We start from the raw sequence: 24627 nt of genomic DNA, 5'->3' as shown, positions 1-24627 counted from the left end.
TAGCTCTGTTCAACATTTAACAAGATGTTAATTAAAGCTTAATACATTCAGTAAAACTACTTAGTGGTTCATATTTGAAACTTGCAGTAATAAAACAAATTCCAAAATCAAGACTGTCTTTGTAACATATTCTCCATTTTAACTGTCAGTCGTACTATGAAAATATTCAGCTTTATGGACCAAGTTGTCAATATTTCTAATCAGTTCACTTTATTTCGACAACTTAGTTTTTCTTCATTGTGAAATTCAATTTCTTGTAGATTGTTGGGAAATATATTTTGATGAGAGTAAATATTTGCTTTCTTACTTAACGGTGTGTGTATATAGCTTTACCATCGGAACAAACTATTGTATGGGTTTGAAATTATAGTATGATTTTCATCACAATTCTGGATATTTAAGTGTGTAAATCTAAATTCCAACAGTAGTCAATAAACAGTTTATCTATTGACACGTAATAAATATAGATCATTACATACTACAAAGAAATTATAAAAAGCTATTACAAATAAATTCATTATTTTCTTTATATAAACAGAATACAAAACGTGTTCTATATTGAACGTAAAACTCTTTTTACCCTGATACAATTGTTTTACGTAATGTATTTTACACACATTAATTATGATACTGATAGCATAGCAGAATTCTGTTTGTTCTACTGAACTGCTGTCATTTAGAATACAATTACACAAAACAAAACTTTATGTGTAAATACAGAAGGCCGAGAAAAACATGGACGTGCAGAAGGGGGGCATGGGGACCACGGCCCCTCTTGGAAAATGGATGTGAACCTAAACTTATATATTTCAAACCTAGAATTTAATTTCAGTCACAGCAATTTATGCTAATTATCATAACGGCGTTGCAGGAACATAACTTCAGACTGAAGGGTTGTTTTTGACGAGGCAGCACTATTATGGGGGAATATGCCTCATTTGCCCTCCCCTCCCCCTCCCGTAATAAATAGCTAACTTGCCCCTCACTGGAAAAAATCCTGCGGATGCTCATCATCTACATCTGTTGACTAGTTTACCCATTGAAAGCACTCTTTAGATATTTTTGGTGGAGAAATCATCATTTTGGTTTGAATATTTGGCCACAATATATGTCCATTAAAGAAATTAATTGATATGAAAAGTGATCTGATGAGGTGAAGGAATTTATGAATGATTGTGAAAGACAAATCATTTACATGATACTGGTTAAATATTATATAATAGTGGGTATTGGGCACCTAGAAATTCTGAATGACAAACGCATCAGAAAAACAAAAGGATAAATGTGTTTCGCATTTTGCCCATTCAAAACACACCTTGCGTGTATAAGAGAGCTGCAAGTAGATTGTAAGCTTAAGCGAGCATGGATAACTCCCTTCCTTAAGCATCATCGCAGAATGTGAAAGAAGAATCTTGATTATATCTTGAGATTTACTTCCTCGGGTGAAGTTTAATGTTGATTCCTTTGCCAGACTTGAGAACCAACTGACCCTCCAGTTCCAGGTCCTGGATGGTTCCAATGGACTCAACTCTGTAGTTCCTGAGGACAGTCGACACAACACACTTCTGTTCCAACATTGCAAACTTCTGACCTGAAACACAAGAATGTTCAGTGAGAGAAACTACAGCAGATTGCATTTCAGACAAAAAAATTTAAGCCCTTTGTGGGTGTTTCAAATTTGAAATATGTTACCATAGGCAACCTTTCTAAGTTCATTTTTTCATGATGTCATTTATGCTGGATTAAATACATAAGAAAATTCGAATGAACATCTCTTTTACTTGAAATACACAGTTGCTGACACACCTCTTGTTTCCGATAACTGTCATCATTTGAGGTATAGTTTAATTACTTAAATAAGTCTTTTTTTCCCAATGGGTCTTTCAATTTTGAAGTTTTCATGTTCGGTAATTTACAAGATAATGAACAAAGTACTCAAAATTGTGCTTTAATATTTTTAAATAAAATTGCAATTGTATACAGCACTTTATAAACTAAAATAAACTCCTCACAAAAAGTTTGGAATATAAGAAGAAAGTGAAGAAATGGGAACAGACATTTATTGTAGCAAAAATGATACACCCTGTGATAGGACAAGTGCAAAAATAGAGGACAAGTGACGATGCCAGCTTGCCAAGTTCACCAAAGCAACCAAATATAGTGAACGAAAAACAACCAAAATCAAGGGAAGGAAAAAACGTCTTCCCTATGAACTGTGCAAAACGGCCACAGTGTGTGACACACACAAAGTGAGTCCCTCAATAATGTGTATGGCCTCCTCTTGCATTGTGCAGTTCCCGCACACGTTGTGGCATCCCAGAGATGAGTGCATCGATGGCATCCTGTGGGAGACGGTCCCATTCAACCTGGGCAGCCTGGATGAGGTCTGGCAGTGATTGCGGAGGCTGTGGACGACGTGAAATGGCTTGCTTCAACATCGCCCACACTTGCTCAATGCAATTCATGTCCGGCGAGAGTGCTGGCCAATCCATACGACGAACGTCAGCATCCTGCAGGAAATTGGTCACTGGTGGTCCACAATGTGGACGTGGGTTATCGTCGACAAAGACAAAGTCGTCACCATACTGGTAGCGAAATGGAAGCACGAAAAGCCGTAGCACTTCATCCACATAGCGCCGAGACGTCAACCGCCCTTGCAGTGGAATGAGAAGTGCCCGTCGCCCGTACATGATACCTGCCCAAAACAAGATTCCACCACCACCAAAGGGATGGACTTCTTGCACATGCTGCTGCCTCCCGTGGCGTTGGCGACGTCGCCAAACACGTTGTTGTCGCGTATCAGGCCGCAAACAGATCCTTGTTTCATCGGAAAACATCACATTCCGCCATTGTTGCACATCCCACCTACGATGTTCATCAGCCCATATTCGTCTGTTCCGCCGATGGTGAGGTCGCAGTGGCACACGTCTCAGCGGCCTATATGACCTTAGTTCGACACTATGCAAACGATTACGCACAGTCTGGGTCGCGATACGAACGCCGGATGCTTGCAACAAGTCCTTTTGCAACTCCCGGGCAGTCGCTGTTGGCCTTCGGCGTGCAGTCACAGTAATGTATGCATCCTGACGGCGTGTTGTCACTCTTGGACGACCACTTCTCGGCGTGTCTGATACACTGTTCGTGTTCCTGAATCGTTTCCATGTTTTGGATACCGCTCCTTGGGTGACCCCGACCACACGTGCAACCTCCGCCTGTGTACGCCCTTGTTGCAACAATGTCACAATCCTGGTGCGATCAAACTGCGTTATCACCATCGTTAACGCCAGATGTCCATTTAACGCTTGCACTGCTTCGAAGACACTGGATTTGACATGCTGCGTGACGGCCAGGTAAACTCGGCCGGTACTGATAGGTTGTACCACATTGTAGATGGCGCTAGCTGTTGCCCGGATTTGCACGTACATCACATGGTGTTCTGCCTGCATTCTTTTCTCATGTTTCCAACTACATTCCACCCGCACTGCGCCCTGCCCATGTCCTCTCTCCCCGACAAATGGAATATTCCAGACTTTTTGTGAGGAGTTTATATAGGCAACAGAAAAATTGTCACAAATGTTCAAAGATTATGAAATCTACGATACACATTAATTTAAAAGTTCAATTGGTATTTTGACCAAAAGGCAAAAATTATACTAATATATCAAATTAAATAATATTAACAGAATTAAATATGTATATATAAATTTATAGTTATCCTAAGTTTTTCAAAATTAACACCGGATCATAAATCGAGTTCACCATTATTTACGATTGAAGGAATTAAGATTTTCTAACCAAAACCCCAATACCATACAAGATCATCGGAGCGTTGTTAATAAATCAAAACCTTCCCTTGATCGATGAATTCCAAACACACCTCAGAAATAATTAAGATGTTGCGCTTGAAATGTAAGTAGTTAATGAAAACGATACAAGCTTGAAATTGAGTTTGTATTGAGTTTTCTTTTCATTCAACGTGTCAGTTAACTCAATCGTCCCTCCACTCACCGATGCAATTCCGTGGACCAGCGCTGAAAGGGGTGTAGGCGTAAGGGTGCCGCCCTTGAGCTCTCTCTGGCAGGAAGTTGTCTGGGTTAAATTCCTCAGGCTTTGGGAAAAACATAGGGTTGCGGTGAGCTTGATACAATACTAGAATGACCGTCGACCCAGCAGGCAGAGTGTAGTGAGCTGTAAATAAAGCATTTTCACCTGTTACTTAAAGTACACATGTTTGGCATTTGCACTTCTTATAAATTTATAGATTAGATTCCCTGTCTACCAAATTGCAATTACATAACATTTACAATAGTACAGTGATATCTTACGTAAACTGACTAACTCTCTAGTTTTCTTAAACCCGAAGCAACGCAAGCCTTTCCTTCCATCTGTCCATATCCTGGGCAAGACCAATCAAATCTTTTCCATCCTTATATATTTCCTTTAGGTCCATCTCAGCGTTATCCCTCCATCTTCGTGTTGACCTTCCTACTGGTCTCTTACCATCAGGTCTCCCAACAAGAATCCTGTAAAAACTTTTTCTCTCCCATTCGTGCCGCGTGACCTGCACACCTAAGTCTTCTTGATTTAATAACAATTCCATATACTAGAGCAAATATTAGGTAGTCCTATCAACACTAATAGAAACTTACTGCCAACCACGTCTTCGTGCAGCTCTCTGCTAATGTAAGGAACGCTGGGAAACAACCTCAAGGCTTCCTTGATGCAGCGTTCAAGATACTTCATTTCGGCGAGATCCTGCATATTGGCCTGACGTTGCGAGTCCCCAAATATTCCGTGCAGTTCTTCAACGATCTTTTCCTGAAAAGTAGAAAAAATTGAAATCTAATTGCCAGGTTCACGTTAAGGAGGAGGGGATTGGAGAGCCACAGACTTAGGTCTTCCTCCATCTTCAAAGAGTCCTCGACGGGGCTCTGAAAGTGGCCACCAAATGAAAAGAGCACAGTGGAATGACCAAAAATATGAAAGGCGAATAAAACGTGCTTGACCCAACGGCACTTTAAGGGCCAAAGTCTGCGAAGCGGCATTTAATCAGGTGGTGCACGATCAATGCATTGGGTTCCACCGCATCTGTTCATCCGGGTGTCTAGACTGGAGTTCGCTGAGGCAAAACCGAAATTCTGTAGCTTCCAGCAGATATCGAACATTGGACAGCTCGCAATAAACTACAAAGAATGCATTTGAAAGGAATACTCTGTTCATGATGGATATGCTTCAGATCAATAGAATCCACACGTTGCCGCCTTGTAATCAAGGTGGAGGCACATGGCACAGTGGTTCGGGTCTCCGTAAGTCAAGTTCCGATTATCCATTTTGTGCATAAAGTGGACTTAAAGCAACAAATCAATCAATCAATCAGTAGAATCCACCATGAACAGGAATAGTTATCCTAGACCTCATTGTTTGGTGAAAATTCTAATCAAGATCGTGGCCATAAGCAAACAATTGATCTTACTTATAATACAATGGACTTTTTAAAATTTGAGCTTAAATAATTCGAATTACTCGGTAATTCGAAGAGAAGTTTATTCCCCTTGAAACATGTTTTTGTTAATTCGAATTTTGTTTCAATTCGAACTTTTTTCAGTGTCCTCTTAGTGTTCAAGTTAAAGAGAGTCCACTGTAATGCCTCTCGTTTGAGAATATTATTTTTACATAGCATACTAAAGATATATAACCATGAAATGTGTAAACGTATACATGAATAGCCTATTAGAATGCATAAAATCTACCTTTGCGGTTAATTATGATTGACAATGGTGAGAAATTGCCGAACTGGCAGGGGCTATTTTTTGTGCATAGGAACTAACATTTTTTGGACAATCACACATTCCATAGTAAGATTACGTAATTTCTTTCACATTGATACACATAATAGACAGTGAATGAGAACTTCCAAACAACTAAATATGAAATCCAATGTAGAAGACCTGTCTCACCTGAATATCTGGGTGGCTTCCCAACAAGAACAACGTAAAACTGATGGCTGCAGATGTTGTGTCATGACCCTGGAATACAAAATACAAAATCAGCAATATTTATATCTTTGAAGCTCGGTGTACATTGTTTTATAGAATGGAATAAAAATTATAAAGCATTATTTTGTATTTATATGCAAAAAAAAAATGTTAGTTTTCCTCCCACAATTATACTCATGTTGCTTTATTTTACTTCGCTTGTTTGTGCCACTTTTGGCTAATTTGCGAAAATGGGGCGCGAATTAAGCTTCTTGCTTTCGGTGGGGGGGGGGGCACTCAGTGGCGTATTTGTGATTTCGTTTTGGGACGTGTTTTTTTAGGTATGCATATTTGCACATATTGTAGTTTTTCTTGTATGTAAGCATTGGTTGCATTGTAGAATTATTTTCCTGAAGTTTACGGAAAACGTTTTATTTTTGTTTAAAAAATTGCTAACCATTGTTATAACTGTATCTTTAGTCCAAATGAAAATAAATATCTGATGAAGGGAGCGTGTGTTCTCCTGAAACGTCACAACGAAAAACTGTTTCCTTATGCTTGTAATGTAATAACCGTAAACTATAGGAAAATAATTGTACATATTATGTTATCAGTCGGTAAACTACACTGTTGCCTTGTGGTTCTAAGTACCTTAGAACATTGGTTCTAACCTAGGTAATTAAATCTTATGATAACATAACATAACATCTACACGTAATTTAGAAACACTATATTTGCATTACAAGAAAACCCAAACTCGATCTAATAACACTAATATCTTGACTACCAACTTTTCTATTGCGAAGTTCAAACTTAACGTCTATCTAATCTACTTACAAGTTGTTTTATTTTGTGAATACTTTAATACATGTAAAATATAAGCACTTATCTATGCCATGAAAACTTAAATGGAAAACGCTTAACTGTTGGCTCGGTGAGACTGGTCAGTTGGAGAATGGTGTCATTCTTTAATCCATAAGGCTGCATACGTCTTGGCAGGGAAATCTTTGATGACTGGACCATTAATGGTAACGAATGATTTTTCAATTGTGTTTGTTACTTAGTTAATAAATGGTATACTATATGCTTTCAATTCCATTTTCTTTGAGGGGGATGAGAATCATTTTCTTTTTCGGGGATAGTTTTTTTTATAGGGGAGAAATCCCTGGCTTCCCCCCTCGCCGTTAATTCGCACACTGCATAGTACTCATAATGAGTTTTGCCCTTAAGTCCCTTGCCACACATTCTATTTTCATAGTCAGGATTCCTGAATTACACTTTATTGCGATAGACTCTGGATTTATAAATATATTCACTTTTCTTACACTTTAACATAATATTCCTTTGCTTTGAAGCATTTACCTCAAACATGAATGTCTCCACTTCATCTCTAATATCTTGGATTGACAAATTTTCTCCATCTTCGGAGGCTTCGATCAACAGGTCAAGGAACGCCAGTCGTTTCTTTCTTCCTGTGAAGCAAGAAAATATTAATTAGTGTAATGATTGTGCCGCTCTTTGTGTGTGTGTGTGTGTGTGTGTATGTGTGTAATATGTCGGTGCAGTGACATGCCCAATATTTTTGAAAGTGTGGCATGTTTGGAAAGAATGAGGAACGAGGAAGTGTCCTTATGTCTAGGAAGGCTACGAAAGGGGGAGGGGATATGGCCAGAAGGAGAATTGTATTGTCTTTTTAGTACTTAGTCCTATATTTTACCATCTTTTGCAGCATTTGAAGTTTTTTAGGAGTGCATGGGAAAAGGGAGGTATAACTACCACTAACCTCCCTGGGCACACCACTGCTTGTGTGTGTGTGGAGGGGGTTGTAGAAAACTAGAGTAAGATATGCTTTTACAACCGACGTGTTCCTACTTCAACAGATTGTTCCCGCCACTGAAGGTAATAAATTGGAATTCTTGCACATGAAGTTTGCTTCCTACTCTTCCATTTGTTAGTCTCTTTCCCTCGCATGTGTTAAGCCAAGTCGCACATTACATGTCGATTGATTGATTGATGGAATTTGTTTTTTTACGTCGCTTTTCTGCAACTTTTGGCTAATCGTGACGATGAGGATGATGAAATTAATAAGAGGGCACTCTCAAAGAATGTTCAGGCTGGTATTCGAACCGGGCCGGGCCCCCTGGCATTGTATCGCGCTGTGTTAACCACTCGGCACGGAGGTTGGCTGCATGTCAATTGAAAATGAAACTTAACGAACAAATGCAACCTTTCGCACGTGTAATAGAGGATACAAATTTGCATAAAATTGCAATTCTTGTCTCTTATTTACAAGGGCAATTCAACGTAATGTTCCCCAGACTCTGAGCCTGGAGCATTTCCAGGTTCCATGGCAAATGCAGCCCCAACGCGGTGAGTGTTGTTTGTCCTCGATCTGCCGGTCGAACATTCGCAATGAATGCTTTCCAGAGACTCCATGGAAAGTGCATTCCGGTGCATGAAGTGTCTGTTGCCACGGATCGCTTGCACTTGGCTATTCGTTTCCTGGCGGCGGCCTCCAGTTGAAAGATTCCCTAATAGTATCTTTGCAAAGGGCGATTTACATGTGTTCTGTCGCATGACCCAACATCTGCCGATGTTCTGCTGGAATCGGAAGCAAATATTTTTCACTCACCATAATCGTCGTCCTCGTTTACGGTTGGATTCCGTTTTGATTTTTTCTTCATGTTCATCTTTGCTTCTATTATCTGTAGAGAAAGAGAACAAAAAGTAAAACAGATACCAAAGAATAGGAAAGAAAGTCGAATGGAAATAGACGATTGCTTTCTGTCGTGTCTATAAAGAAAATAAGAAAAGTGGTGTATATCTCAAAGCTTCTACAAACTACTCGTATGTTTTTTTAAAAAACGCTAAATTTTAAATTGTAGGTCTAATTATCTGTAATTATTACTTCAAAAATACCATTATATATTGCACGTGATATTTACGAATGTTAAGCGGTTTTCAGTATAGCATTGAGGTATGTATGTTCTTCATTGACATTTAGAACCGAACAGACATAAGGAAATTGAACTTCGAGGTGAAACAAATTTCACAATTCTATTTATAATATGAAAGAGAAAATTAAATATATACATTTACTCAATGTATTAACTTTTTAGTAATTGCATCATAGTGTATGAGGGTACTTCCCTCGCCCCCCCCCCCCTCCCGGATCTACGACCCCTGCATATAAAATTTTTCGTAAATTTTACATATTTACGGCTTTTTACAGTGTAAATTTTAGGCATATATATATACATGTTATGGAGTTTGTACTGCGAAGCCAATCACTGTGCCTACAATTTTATTATGAAAATGTGACCCATAGAGAACCGACCAAATGCGCCATTATATGAGACGGAATGATGCCCAACCTTATTGGTGACGCCGTGGAGAATGTTGAGAGCTTCGTCTTGTTGCTTCTTGTACTTGGACAGGTTGAATATGAAGTCGGAACGAAGCCACACTTTGAACAAACGGTTAACGATTATTTCTTGAATCCTGCCGGGGAAAAAGAAAACCATTAATTGCAGGAAATATTTGGGTAGAAATTTGACCAAACCAATCCTCCAAAATAATTTAGTTCTCTCCAGTAAATTTGCAATAGCATCCCCTAGGATATAGGTTTGTACGTACAGCAATTTACAAGAATATATTAAATTCTGTTTCAAGTTACATAACCATAAGACAAAATACTTAAAGGTCATATTTGAATTGTTACAGAGCTAAGAACAAGGTAATGACAATATAGTGTGATCCTACATCAACTTTTATTCCCATACAGTTTTGAAATGTGCCTTGATATGTTTTATCTTGCTCATTTTAATTTAATAAAACTGCCCGAGAAGTATATATGGTTATACATTTTTGTACAAATAATGTTCTTTGATACTGTTAAGACACACACGACTACTTACTTGGTGACAGATTTCACGTAGTCCGTTTCGCTGTTCTCTTGGACATGCATGTTGATTCCCATCGCACTTTCTGTGAAAAATATAAATTTGGTTGAATTTCAAAATAATTATTCACCATTATTCATTGCTACTGTTTTGAACTTCAGGTTTAGAGTTCGCTTTCCGTTACTTTATTGTTTTCTCTATTGACATAAATAACAAAATATAGTTTACAAAGATGGCATAGATTAAATAAAAAAAATCGCATCATGTAAACACAAAATATGAAAGAAATAGCCGACTCACTAGTGACAGCTCGTTTAAAGTTAGTGTAAGTTAACCTAATAGACATGGACGTCCGGAAGGGGTCAAGGGGGGCCATGTTCTCCTGGAAAATGAATGTCCACCTTAAAATTATATATTTTACGCAGAATTTCATATGAGTCACAGTAATTCATGTTAATTATTATAAGGGCGTTGAAGGAACATGATAATTTCAGACTGAAGTAGTGTCTTTTAAGGAGGCCTCACTATTAAGGGGAAAAAATACCTTGCTTGCTCTTCCCTGAAAAAAATCCTGCGGACATCCATGCTAATGGATAACGAAATAAGTACTTTGCATGGTACAACCACAAAAAATAAGATGTAAAATCTTTTGCAATAAGAGGAAGGGCAACCCAGAAAACTGTCAAGCAATTCCAAAATTTATTACTTTTTTTAAGGTCACCACACAGTCACTGCAAAATATCCCGACGTTTTCATTGAGATAGATGGAGGATTTATGACGTTACCCAGAATGCTGTCGAGGGTGCAAAGGGCAACAGGGCGGAAGATGTCGAACCCTTCTGACGCCAGGTTCTTCCTGAGTTTCCTGACCAGGACCTCCGAGTTCCTGTTGAACACTTCCACGAACTGCTCCAGGATCCGAAAGTGGAACGTGGGGGTGATAATCTTCCGGTTGTTGTGCCACTTTTTACCTGGAACGAAGAGGTGACAAATAACTAATAACTCCAAATACAGTCTTATTTTCATTATCGTTTCAACAATGTAAAAGAGAGGGGACGGGTTAAAAATCAAAACTCTTTACTTTGAATTTTTGTTTATATAATACCTTAAAGTAAATTAAATCACTATTATCATAATACCAATGATATGCTGGTAGTACTACAATTGAAGGGGTCTGGGCGAGATATTACCGAGCCACATTTATTTTCAACACGCATTTGAAAAATATCGGGTGATTCGTTTGAGATGTCAGAAAAGTAAACCGTTGTCTACAATAGGTTAATGTACGTATCTCTGAGCAGTTTGTTGTAATATATGTAGAAAGGATGTAAGTTTTGAGTGAGTGAAGGTTTACAGACTTCAGCCTCGTGGCGCTAGCGTTCATGGTAGATAAAGATAGTGGTCACGCCACAACAGCGCATAATGTATTGTATGGTATGTGAAATTTTCGAGTGTTTTATGCACACTATTACAGCCCCATAGCTGAAGTCTGTAAACCTGTACTCATTCAAAACTTACATCCTTTCTGCTTATATTACAACAAATTGCTCAGAGATACGTACATTAACCTATTGTACACAACGGTTTACTTTTCTGACATCTCAAACGGATCACCCGGTATTTATCGAATCTGTTGCACACATTATCAAGACATCTTTTTTTCCGGTGGATTATACTCAAAGTTAAAATCCATGTTTCTCTCTCTCTCTCCCTCCCTCTCAACTTGGCTCTATCTCGTCCCGACCCCTCTGTTATAACTTTTTTCATCTTAAAATTAACTTCTAATGCTGAAAGTTACTTATTGATATAAAAAGTTAAGTATCTTAGTACTATTTAATATATTCTCAGACGGAATGACATTTTCTATCATTTACAAATGTAGAGCGTGTCTATTATGTAAGCTCGATCCAAGTAATTAATATATTTTTTAAACATTGTCAATTTTATATGACAGTGTACTCTGCATTGTCTATACAGGTAACGTTAATGTACGTATTTTTATGTGTGTCTAAATGTAGAAAGATGGACGATTGTTGTGTGCGTCGTAATTAATAAATAAGTAACGCTCTGTCTGGTGTGAACGGTTCCAGCGTGATTTTGGATGGGTCCCAACTTAATATTATATTTTCCTATTGCAGAAGTTTATCCAGTAGCATTTTTTAATATATCTTTTTTAAAAGAAAGTCCCATTGCATGCACCATCTTGACTTACTTGACTTAATTCCTGTTGTTTCCTGTGGAACATAGGGCATCAACAAAGCATCTCCACCTGGTCCTACTGACGGCAATTCTCTTCACTGCATTCCAGCTCTTTCCTTCCTCCAAGGCCTCAGCGTGAACAGATCTTCGCCACGTCTGTCTAGGCCTTCCTTTTTTCCTTCTTCCCTGCGGGTTCCAGTCTAGTGCCTCTCTCTCGACAGCCTCATTTTCCTTCCTCAACGTATGCCCTATCCAATTCAATTTTCGCCGCTTTATTTGTATGGACACCTCGGTTTCTCCAGATTTTCTCCAAAGTTCTTGGTTTTGAATCACTTCTGGCCAAAAGATATTCAAAATTTTTCTCAGGCAGCGATTGGTGAAGGTCTGTAGTTTAGAGGTAACCGTTTATGTTACCTTCCATGTCTCAGACCCATATAACAGTACAGAAAAATACGAAGTTTGGTCTTCATAGATATCTTCTTGTTTTTCCATACTGGATAGCCTCACAAAGGTACTATTTGCTTTTTGGATACGTTGAGAAACATCCTGTGCAACCCCTCCGTCTTTTGCCACCACACTATCCAGGTAAGTAAAGCTATCCAGATTTTCAATAATATCTTCACCAATATTAAACGGGTCTGTTTTTGTGGAGTTAATCCTCAGTGCCTTGGTCTTCTTGGAGTTAATCACAAGTCCTACTTTTTTGCACTTTCTATCAGATCTGCTAGTTTTGTTTGCATATCACCATGTGCTTCAGACAAGAAGCACAAATCGTCTGCAAAATCAAGATCTTCTAGTCTGTTATTCAATCCCCATTGGATACCACGTCTTTTCCCTCCTATTACATTTCGCATCACTGCATCGATCACAATCAGGAACATTGTAGGTGATAATATACAACCTTGCCTCACTCCAGACTGCACATCTATTGGCTCAGATACACGGCCTTCATATATAATCATGTATAATCACGATAAGTTTCTCGGATAAGATCAAGAATTTTTGTGGCCACTCCATATCGTTTCACTTCCTTCCACATTGCATTTCTGTTGACCGAGTCAAATGCTTTCTCGAAGTCAACGAAAACTGTATAGAGACGAGATGACCATTCTATACATTGCTCCAAAATTATCCGCAAGGTGTTAATTGGATCAACACGAGCAATTTGGTCGAAACCCTGCCTGTTCTCTTCTGAGTCTCAAGTTAACATGTTCCTTAATTCTGTTTAGAGTAACTCTAGTGAAGATCATACTCAGAATGGAGAGAAGTGCTATACCTCTCCAATTGTCACACTTTGATGTATCCCCTTTTTTCAGTAGCTTCACCAACAGGCCACTCCTTCAGTCCTTAGGCATCACTCCCTCTATCCATATATTCTCACAAAAGGGCTGCAACATATTCGTTGTGGTGTTTATGTCACTTTTCATCACTTCCGGTGGTATGTTGTCGACACCAGCTGCTTTACAATTACGTACCTCTTTCAGAGCCTGTTTAATCTCTCCTACTGTTGGAACATCCGTCCTAATTCTTACACTGGGGCCAACATCACCATCATTATCATCTTCCTCTTCTCCCTGATCTATCTGAGCATCCACAGAGCGATTAAGATTTGCAGAGAAGTGCTCCTTCCAATGTTTCAGTTGGTCCTCAGTATTCGTAAGGAGGATACCATCTTTACTTCTCACTGGTCGATTTCTCTGCATCTGTTTCCTTGACAGAACTTTTGTTATGTTGTATAGTTCTTTAAGATTCCTCTTTTTTGCTGCTTCCTCTACCTGCTGAGACAGATTGTCTACCCAATTTCTTTGATCCCTACGAACACTACTCTTTACTTCTCGATCCTTCTCTGTATACTTTCTTTGCAATTCTGCCTTCTTTGCCTTTGTCCTGCTTGAGTTCATTGCCTCCTTAATTATTTTTCGCTCATTAATTTTTTTCTCAGGTCTGCAGAGACATCCAATCTTTTTTCCTCCTATCCTTAAAGCCCAGAACCTTTTCACTTACTTCTGCGAAAGCAGATCGGATTTTTGTCCGTTTTCTTCCAGCGGTTTCATTCTCCTCACTTTCATCGGTAAATACTTGGAACCGATTTCTCAGTTAAATCCTGAAGGTTTCCTGGAGATTCTTATCCTTCAACTTACTAACATCATACCGCTTTCTTGTCTGTTCCATTCTCTTCTTCTGAGCTAGAATTTTCATTTTAAAGTTAGCCACTACCAAGTGATCACTCCCAATGTCTGCACCTCTCTTGTTTCTTACATCCTGTAGCGAACGTCGCCACCTCCGTCCAATTGCCACGTGGTCTATCTGGTTTTCTGTTCTATGGTCTGGTGACACCCACGTTACCTTATGGCATTTTTTGTGAGGAAATATAGTACCACCAATAACTAAGCACAGAAGTCCACAAAAAGTTTTCCATTCTCATTTCGCTCTCCTAAGCCATGTTTACCCATGACACGCTCAAGGCCTTCGTTGTCCTGCCCAACCTTTGCGTTTAAATCTCCTCTAATTATTATGATATCCTTCCTTTTTTGGTTCTTTATTGTTTCATTGAGCTGCCTATAAAACTCTTATTTATCTTCAGGCTCTGCTACTTCTGTGGGTGCGTAACGATGTTTCTGATATTGGTTTTGAAATGTGCCACAATTATCCTCGCAGACACTGGATACCATTGAATAAGGCTCCTTTTTGCTTCCTTGCCCATCAATATACCCACACCATCACGGCTCACACCTTCACCCTCAGGTCTTCCGGAATATATGAATGTAACTCCTTCATGGGTATTTACCTCTCCAAACTCTGGCCATCTGACTTCACTTATACCTAGGATGCTCAGACATTAGCTCTTCATGCAGGCCACTGCCTGCCGTAGATTTCCACTCACCCGCAGGGTTCTTACATTCCATATCCCAATTCTCGTTGTCCTTTTCAGGCCAAATGTCGTCGTCTTAGAATCAGTTCGGCTTCCTCTTGTTGTTGTTTCTTTAATAATGTGATTTAAAGTGTGCAGGTTATTGGCCCACATCACCCGATCTTGGTGATGGGGCTGCCACCTAAGCCTCCAAGCAGACTAATTTTCTGTCGGGGTATTTTCCCCTAGTCTTTGAGGATACCTCCTCTCCACAAGACAGTGGTTTTTTCTCATATTTATACTCGATGAGAAGGGGTGCTTCTTCCGCCAGCTATGCCGTTCCGAAGGTCTCCTTCTCCGCCATAGTTGCCGTTGAGGTCTTCACCGTAACCCTAGCAAGGGGCCCTTACAAGGTACTACCAGCCGGTGCCAGCTGGACCAAGGTTTTTTAAAAAGAGGTGTTACTCCTCCTGGTTCCTTTTTCTTCCGCCTCCTTTGCCGTTGAGATGGCCCTCCATCTTCTTCCGCCATTAAAGCCGTGGACCAGTAGGTTGCTTCTTAGTCTGACTCTTTACCATTAGCCTGCCCAGCATGGGAGACCCTACCAGTAGCTATGCTACCGCTGGTATAGCCTAGAGGATCATCAGAGTACGCAAGCCCCACCACCAACTACAAGGTCATGTAACCACTAGGTGGGCATGCACCATCAAGATCAATATTTATATTATTCTGATTTACTAAGATCGGTGCATCCAGTGGTAATTGTTAGTTTTTTGGGGGGAGGAACTTGAGCGTTGGTCTAAGTGGGGGGGGATGTTACCATGTTTTATCATGGGGGACAGCCGATGGGACAGCTGTGGAGGTGCTGTGAGTAAATTTTCCAATTTTCCATCACAACCCCCTCCACTTGAAGCACTGCTTAAGATATACTGTATATATATATAGTACATATATTAATATTATGTCTATGAATAATGACTTACATAAACATTACTTTATTTCCTTATTTATATTATTTTTTGATTGGACTATTTGGAACATCAAGGAAATATTTACATTCATAATGTTCATTAAAAAGCACATATCATGGCTTAATTACAAATCCACTAGAATGATAAGAACAACAGCAAAAACTTGCACGAGAAGCAGACTCCTGTCTAGAAAACCCGGAAACAATTTCTGACCTCGCGTCAGTTGAGTAATTTCTTGACCTATCACTTACTTCAGGCTTCTTCCCTGATTAGTAGCTAAGACAAATATTTCCTTGTTATTTTAGAAAGATTGAAGGAGTTTGGATACGGACATAGATATCTAAACAAGAGTTGTAACAGTTCAGAGTTCATAGTTCACCCAACAGGGGACTCTGGCGTGAAACTTTGCCTTCGTTTATTCAAGACAAGTGTCTAGTGTCGGGGTCTCAAAGTCTAAGAACTCACACATGTCATTAACAAGATACAACTTAAGGTCATCAGCTGCATGTATGCTTCTTGGAGATGCATGTATATAAATACACTAGTGATAAAGTCATCTTAATTGATAATAAAACAACTTTCTCTATCCTGTTTTCCATGTCTTTCAGACATCCAACCACTACTTGCTTTATTAAAATTATATTTGGTGTACTTAATGTTGTTGTCTTATTTACTTTCCCTTGGACTCGATTTCTGGAAAATAAAGCTGGTGAAATCTTGGCGGAAGCCGGCCTTTGGAGAAAAGCTCAGCCTACTATTGAAATAATATATAACCAATGTAAATTCCATGCAGATAAGCTTTAAGTAAGTTTCACGATATGTAAAACATGTTTCTTGCTACTATGTTCCGTTGGGAATAAATAAAATAGGAAATTGGAAGTTTAGACAATAGCATTTCTGTTATGATTTGATTTGCAAAATGTATAAAATTAGTCCATCTTAGTATGTACGTAGCTTGGACTCGTGACCTTACCTGTACTCGTGAGTAGCCCTGTGCCCAGCCAAGGGTGCATTAGTTTGTATTCGTGCCCTTTGTCGATGTACTTGGTGCTGCCCAAGATGTCCTGTAAAGCAGGATATCAATTAGTGTGGTCCACCGTTTGTTTTTTCTTTCTCTCATCTTACTATTCAACACGTACATTATTCATTTTCTTATTATTTAACAAATATGGCTGTTTTCATTGAACTAATATTTTTCATTAAATTAACATTAGCTGAATTTTTGTTTGACTGTGAACTCTATCATCTTGTGTAAGGTGTTACTGTGACAAAGTTTTAAGCCCATTTATGCATGCTTAAATAGGCTAATCGCAGCTGTTGAATTTTTTTTTACTCTAAACCAATGAATGATTTCAATCATTTATAAAAGAATTGACAAAATCTGCAACACACTCCGGGAGGAATTCCACTTTCGAGCACCTATGCGCACAATACGTAACACAAAATTGGCAGGGGGCACTTGTCCCCCCCCTGAGATTTCTGGAAAGATTTAATGTAATTCGAATGGTGAAATTGTCGAGATATTTTATAACAAAAATAATTGCTTTCTGTGACTTACAGGCCGTAAATTACAGCAACTATTATTATTATTATTATTATTATTATTATCATTATTATTTGAAGTAGGGCTACATTTAAGCTTAGACTATTTAACCCTGAATATCTAACTATAAAAAACAGCTTTTTGTCCTACATGAATTAATGTTAAGTATACAGTTATGCAAATTGTGTATAGGTATACAGAATAGGGAAATTACAAATGTATGTAATTTAAAAAACATAAGTAATATTAATGGAATAATAATAATAAAAATAATATTAATAATAATAATAAAAAATAAAATCTGTGACTCTGCCTCCCCTGAGAAAAAAATCCTGCGGGTGGCCTTGTAATATGAGCTTATTTTACAAAAAAGAAAACCTAGACTAGAAATTCAAAAAAGACCGCCCTTTTACAGACTTGCCACACAATACAATGATCTCTCATCAAGTACTGATATATTTTCCTCCGAGTTTGCTTTTCGGTCTTCTATTAGAAGAAATGTTTGTAATTATTATCAAATATTGCCATCTTTTACTTATTTTTGTTATTTTTAATCCTTTTTACTTTTTCATTGTTGACAATTTCAGTGTAAAATGGCCATCTAGAATAAATAGCAATTAATAATGCAAATACATAAGATTGGATGATTGCTACGGCGGCTTCTATAATAATTAATATAATTTGTGCTGAATTTAATATTGAAAGTCCAATAATTTCTAGTATTGTTCCTATATTTCCAATTATTGATATTAAAATATATTATAAATATTATTACCTTTGCTGCTAGTCGCACAGATAGGCTTATGGGACGATTTAAATTTATAATTATTTCAATACATACTATAATGAGTATTAAAAGTGCTAATATATGTTTTACATTATTAATTCATCAAAATGATATGGAAGATATTCATATTGGTAAAGCTAATGTTAAAGTAAATACTAAATGGCTTGATCTGGTAAATACATACGGGAATAGCCCTATTGAGTTATTAAATATAATTATTGAAAATATACTAATGAATATTAATGTTCGTCCTTGTTGATTAAATATCCCTAGAAAAGTTTTGAATTCTTCATGGAATTTTGTTTTTATTATATTATATTTAAGAAGTCCGTGATTGTATTAATCAGAAGGGGTTGGGTATTATTAATAATCTTAGAAAAGTTCTTATTCAGTTTAGTGATATATTTATAACAACAAATGGTTACAGCGTTCAAAATTAGAAATGAGATTTTTTTTGTCAGAGGTCACACAGAATGAACTAAGGTTTCCTCCTAACTTTTAAAGCTTTTCTTGAACGAGGTGTGTAAAAGTTGATGGCAAAATATAATAACACTTATGAAATGTAAAACTAAATAATGAAAAAAAAAAAAACAGTTGTGCTCAGGGATATTCACTGAATAACAATGTTGAGGGGCATCCTATCCTATTATAAATTTCTAATTATTTCAATACATACTATAATAGGTATGGTGGGAATTATACAGGGTAATTCAAAATGAATGGTCCAACATTACACAGTTATTATGACGTTACAATTTATGATAGAAAATCAGACAAATAGATTATGTAATGAACTGGGCAAGATCTGGCTCATTATACCCAATGACATTTGGTCTTGCATGTTGCGCCAAGGCAAACCCTGGAAGTTTTACTCACATGACTCACATTATAAAGATTCAACATGGGAACAACGTGTAACGCCAAAAAGGTCCAAACGATAATCAAGTACTTGCTATGCATGAGACAGCAAGTCGTTGTCAACAGTTTCAAAGACACTAACAATTCGCAGTTGTAACTTTGGCAAATCTTTCGGAAGGGTGAAACATATGCATTACTACCGAAACTCATGCGGAAATGTCTTTACACCATTGTGATTGAATCAGTTCTCGATAGCTTCAACACACAATATACCTTCTACTGGTCATTAGTCATTTTAGGACACTGGCGATCCTGGTGAAGCATCGGCTAAGCAGAATAAGCCCGCTAAGTGGGAATAAAACTTCCAGAGTTTTTCTTTATATTGATGCTTTGTCTGATTTTCTATCATAAATAGTAACGTCATAACAACTGTGTAAAGTTGCACCATTCATTTTGAATTACCCTGTATAATTTCCACCATGAACTAAGCAATGAAATCCTCAGAGCGAGTGACTTACCTCGAATAAGAAGGGGGAGGAGATGGCGATGTAGAGTTCAGGGCCAAGCCAGAATTTGTAGACGTCGCCATAAGTCTTAAAGAATCTCAGCGGAATGTCGAAGAAATCTGAAAGAAATAGTCCCTGATTAGAGACGCGCAAGTCCTTCCAACATGCGATTGCACATCAAGTTAAGAATGAGGCACTGCCGAATGATTCACATATCCAGGGGTAGCACGGAGTATCTCTGTTTAGGGGGTGGGTGGTCAGGTGGTAAGTCAAGCATCCAACGCACCCGCCACGCATTCCCGCGAATAGCATCAAATATTATATAGAAGTTGTTACACATTAATATGGAAAATTAATGGGTGGGTGTCTGCAACCTCTCTCTCAAACGCAGTGTTCGTCACTGTTATCAACTCATTTAAATTTTTAAATTTCGTTATTTTTCTACCTGGCTCAAGTTGTGGGAAACTTTATAGCACATGAATCCCCGGATAATAATTGAGATTAATCTCGTATCTCTCAATATCTCGTATTTCTGACCAATTCAGATAACGCCTTCACATTCCTTTCAGTTGATGACGTCAACAAAACTACATCGGCTGATTCCGATGGTTTTCCAGAAATAGGATGTCCATTCTTCAAGATGATTTTTAACGTAAGATGATCCTGGTCAAAAAGTTAAAGTTAGTTGTAGCCAGGTTGGATAAAAATCATAATTTTTATTTCAAAAAATCATTCTTGATGATTTTTTTTATTTAAATCGGTTTTTTTATTTTTAGAAGCAAAATTGCTTGTGTGGTTTTTGGCTTTTTCTAGTAAATGGCCCTGTAAAATATTTGAATAGTTTGATTAAAGCAAATAAAAAAAATATATGTAAATATACATTTTTCTGTTTGATACTATTGAGAGTGTTACTGAAACTTTAATAATTTCAGTAACTTTCTTCCAGTAAAGATAAAACATTCTGGATGTACTCTACGTATAATTGTTGTGTTGAGTTGGTGTTTTAAGTCCACTTTATGCACAGTAAGGCTAATCGGGACTGGACCTACAGTTTAAAGTGGGATCCGAACCACTATGTTCCTCCACCGGATATCGAACACGGGACCCCTTGATTACAAGGCAACGACGACGTATAATTGTAATTTAAAATATTTTTATAGACTTTGTAGCTGAATTTTCGAGAAATTTTTTAATAATAGTTTACAAAATATCAGCTGCCATGTTTATTTACAGTTTAATAATAATGACAGTATTTACTGATTAACATGATTAGTATTTCATATATTTTTTCTACACAAAATGTTTGCTATTTTTGCCCATAAAATTTATTGAATTTTAAATCAAGATAATTTAAGCGTGTTTACAGTTTACACATTACATTTCCTTTCGTATGAGCTTCACACCATCAGAACATATATTTGTTTCCTTTCTTACAGCCTAATAAACGCCATTAAATGATTACGAGATTAATGTACTTTCGCCAAAAGTGATTCTCATATCCGCAAAATCCTTATGTGCATTATTCTATAAATTATTTACTGATTTAAATCAATCCACCTTGGTTGTAGCAAATACTGCAAGAGAGCAGAGCAGCTCGGTGTTAGGGAAGGAACAAAACACTACCGAAGGAAATGGTCACAAAGTGAAGAAATGTTAAGATAAATTGAGTTGGGTTTCAGGTCCACTTTATGCACAGTAAGGCTAATCGGGACTGGACCGAAAAAAAAGTGGGATCCGAACCACTGTGCCTTGTGCCTCGACCAGGTAACGAACCCGGGACCCCTTGATTACAAGGCGACGATGCTACCACTGCGCCATCGGGGAGGCCTGTTAAGAAAATGTTCGGGAAAGAAAGAGCAAGATAGAGAGGGGGAACAAGGAAGAGAAAAGTAGATGGAAATAGAGAACGAGCAAACCATAGAGATAGAGCTGGAGAGAACACAACAAGTTAGAAGAATAGAAAGAAAGAAAAAAACGTCCGAGGGAGAAGAAGATAGAAAAAGGGAAATAAAGAAATAGAGAGAAAGAAAGAAAGAGCTAGAGAGAGCATAAGCAAGAAAGAGGGGGAGAGGGAGGGAAAGAGAAGGAAAGCAGAAAAAAGAATGTAGAGGAATGCCGTAACGAAGAAAATATAAAAAAGATAGAAGTGAAGGGAGAGAGAATTTAATAACCGTGTAACTCTAAATTAAATAAGTTTCGAAGACGGCACAAAATTTGTCTGTAACGTTACTGAATAAGCATCACTGCTCTATTTTAAAGATCTCTTTCCTGTGGCTGACGACGGCGAAGCGATCACGTCTAATCAGATCCCTTTCCACTCTGGCTAAAGCCGCGTTTACACAGGTGTTGCTAACACGTTACCAACCCCTCCCATCTCCATCACGCCAGTGACAGCCAGCCAGCGAGGCCGAGGTGTGTTTTGTTTTGTAATTTATTTATCATAGAAAATCCTTTGAGTGAGATGGAGTGGTCAAGGGATCAAGTGCTGAACTTAATTAAATTGTTCCACGAGAAGCCTGTCCTTTCAGACCAAACTTGCCTATTTTGAAGACAAAAACAAACAGGTCGCTTCCGCAAAATTTTGCTCTTGCCCGCAGTGAAGGTCTCACCCAGAATCTTCTCTGTTGCGCCAAAAGGACACACGCTGCCACAGACTGTACAACTTCCTCCACAGTCGGCTGCCAAAATGTTAACAAAAGTTATTAACAAAAATAAACTCAAACTAGTGTTCTGGTTATTTTTGTTGTTAACCGTGTTGGTAACAAAAAGTTAATAACATTTGTTGGTAACATTCGGTGTAAACGCATCTTTAGATTTTCTTCCACGTTACCTTTGCTGCCTCCCGTGAAGTAGAGTGCGCCTCCGATGAGGGGGAGTCCCGGGGGTCCAGGGATGTTGTAGCTGATCTCGATGAGCCTCGCCTTCGAGTGCCGGAAGTAGAGCCACGCCAGGAAAGGCACGAGAAACACCACATGCCAGAACGAAGGCACAAAATACGCGCTGTAATCGGTCAACATGATTGCCGTGGTGACAGCGGCCGACTATTACGACGTGCAAAGTTACGTTACATTATGTACGAGCCCTAGGTATTTCCCCTCTTGAATCGTTGCCATAAAGGATGAGTCATCGAATTGATAGGAAGCTTGTGTGGCATTGCGCTCCCTGACCTTTCTTTATCTCGCGTCCACATTAAACTTGATCTTCCAGCTACTGCAGAGAAACGGAGGTCACCATTTATTTCCATGCGTGACTTTTTGGTTATTTTATATTGCTTTTGTACCTTTCCCAGTCGTGACGATGAGGATGAACAGATAACGGGACGAAAAGTCCACATCTTACTCAGGATTCGAACCAATGGCCTCTGGCTTCGTTACGAGCTACACTAATCACTAGGGATAGACGATATTGGAAATTTTATATCACGATATATCGTCAAGAAAATATCGTCACAGACGATACGATACGATATATTTTCCGTATCGTGATATCGGCGATATATCGTCTCCTCGATATATATTGCCAAATATGTTACGATATATCGCCGACACGATATATATCGACAAAATATCGTGACGATATATCGTTCGATGCCCGATGGAGGCGGCACATAGTGGTTCGGATCCCACTTTAAACTGTAAATAAAGTCCCGATTAGCCTTACTGTGCATAAAGTGGACTTAAAACACCAAATCAATCAATCAATCAATCGTGACGATATATCGTCTAGTTGATATCGCCTGGACGATGTTTTTTCAATTTCGCGATATATCGTCTGGACGATATTATCACCCAACACTACTAATCACTGTCTGTGGACGTCCTCCGTGACATATTGGTAAGTGTAACGCCATACGAAATCAGATGTCCCAGTTTTGATCTCTTGGATAGACATGGATGTATAATTTTTGTTAATCATTCATCGTCATCGCCACGATTAACCTAACAGATATAAAAGAGACATAAACAAGAACGTCCGCAGGATTATTTTTCAGGAAGGAGCAAGCATTGTTTTCGGGAGGAGGGGGGCAAACTAGGCATATAACGCTACCCTTTAAAAAAGCACCCCTTCACTTTGAGTACAACTTATTAATAATTAACATAAATTTTTGTGATTGACATGAAACTACATGTAACACTCATTTCCAAGGGGGTGGCACCCATTGCCCCCACCCCCTTTTTTACGCCCATGGACTAAAAATGCCTTGTTGCTCCTCACTGGAAAGTATACTGCGAACTTGCATGTTTACGCCTCTTTTATACCAGTTAGTTAATCGTGACGATGAATGAATAACCGAAATATAACGAAAAAGGAACTATTCGACGACGGAGGCTGGTAGGTCTACAGTATGAAAACTCCCAAGATTCTTAGATACACCTTATTTTATAAGGCAGAGTTAAGGTCGTACAGAAGAGTGGTTTTCTTCCATTCACCTATTCATACTTAACTCTACAAAGCCGACCCACGTGGCGGAGTGGTTATCACATGCGCTACGACGCCAGGGGTCCCAGGTTCGAATCCCGGCCTGAGCATGGATGCTTGTGAGTGTCCATTCATCAATTTCATCATATCATCACTCATCCTCATCTTCGCAAATTAGCCAAAATTGGCGCAATAACCGAAGTAAAATAAAGCAAGTCAATCAATCAATTAACTATACAAAACACAAATTAAGTGTATTTGCGTTTTTGTTATTTAGCGTCGCTTTTGGTCACTTTTATTTAATCGCGACGATGAGATTGAATGATGATTATTTGAAATTGATGAATAAGGGACACTTACAAAGAATGTCCGAGACTCGAATCCGGGAACTTTGGCTGATGCTGAAAGATAACAACTTATCTCATGTACTGAGCATCGTCATTTTAATGATAACAGGTAAAAAAATATCCATTAGTGACAGCCGTTTCCACTATCCAACTTCCGGAAGATAGAGAGGCACGCACCAAGGACATCGAAGCCTCAGGTGGACTTGCCTGGATCTCTCGCAGTCATCGCGAGTGACGTAACACTTGCGAAAACCACTGGAGGTAGGCAG

General features: G+C 38.4%; 2 protein-coding genes across 2 annotated transcripts in view; one reads left to right on the top strand and one right to left on the bottom strand.

Moving 5' to 3' along the window:
• Positions 1–24627, top strand: part of LOC145984052 (uncharacterized) — a 63166-nt gene that overhangs the window by 16547 nt on the left and 21992 nt on the right. The gene's annotated exons all lie outside the window — the stretch shown is intronic.
• Positions 503–22652, bottom strand: LOC145997102 (cytochrome P450 4C1-like). The gene is made up of 12 exons (XM_083133731.1): positions 22423–22652; positions 19605–19711; positions 16872–16962; positions 10663–10848; positions 9893–9962; positions 9350–9476; positions 8608–8680; positions 7338–7447; positions 5958–6026; positions 4650–4818; positions 4009–4188; positions 503–1591 (listed from the first exon to the last, which is right to left on the bottom strand). The coding sequence occupies exons 1-12, from the start codon at positions 22607–22609 to the stop codon at positions 1431–1433; spliced, it is 1530 nt and encodes a 509-aa protein (XP_082989857.1). The 5' UTR covers positions 22610–22652; the 3' UTR covers positions 503–1430.

This window comes from Lepisma saccharinum, chromosome 1, assembly GCF_977018435.1.
Source record: "Lepisma saccharinum chromosome 1, izLepSacc3.1, whole genome shotgun sequence".
Lineage (NCBI taxonomy): Eukaryota > Metazoa > Arthropoda > Insecta > Zygentoma > Lepismatidae > Lepisma > Lepisma saccharinum.
This window is presented reverse-complemented; position numbering and strand designations above follow the sequence as displayed.

Excerpts from the sequence above, each read along its gene's own strand:
- LOC145997102 (XM_083133731.1), bottom strand. The coding sequence starts at position 22,609 with ATGTTGACCGATTACAGCGCGTATTTTGTGCCTTCGTTCTGGCATGTG. Across the intron at positions 19,712-22,422 it reads CTTCACGGGAGGCAGCAAAG|ATTTCTTCGACATTCCGCTG; the intron begins GTAACGTGGAAG and ends TATTTCTTTCAG. Across the intron at positions 4,189-4,649 it reads GCACGAAGACGTGGTTGGCA|CTCACTACACTCTGCCTGCT; the intron begins GTAAGTTTCTAT and ends CTTTATTTACAG.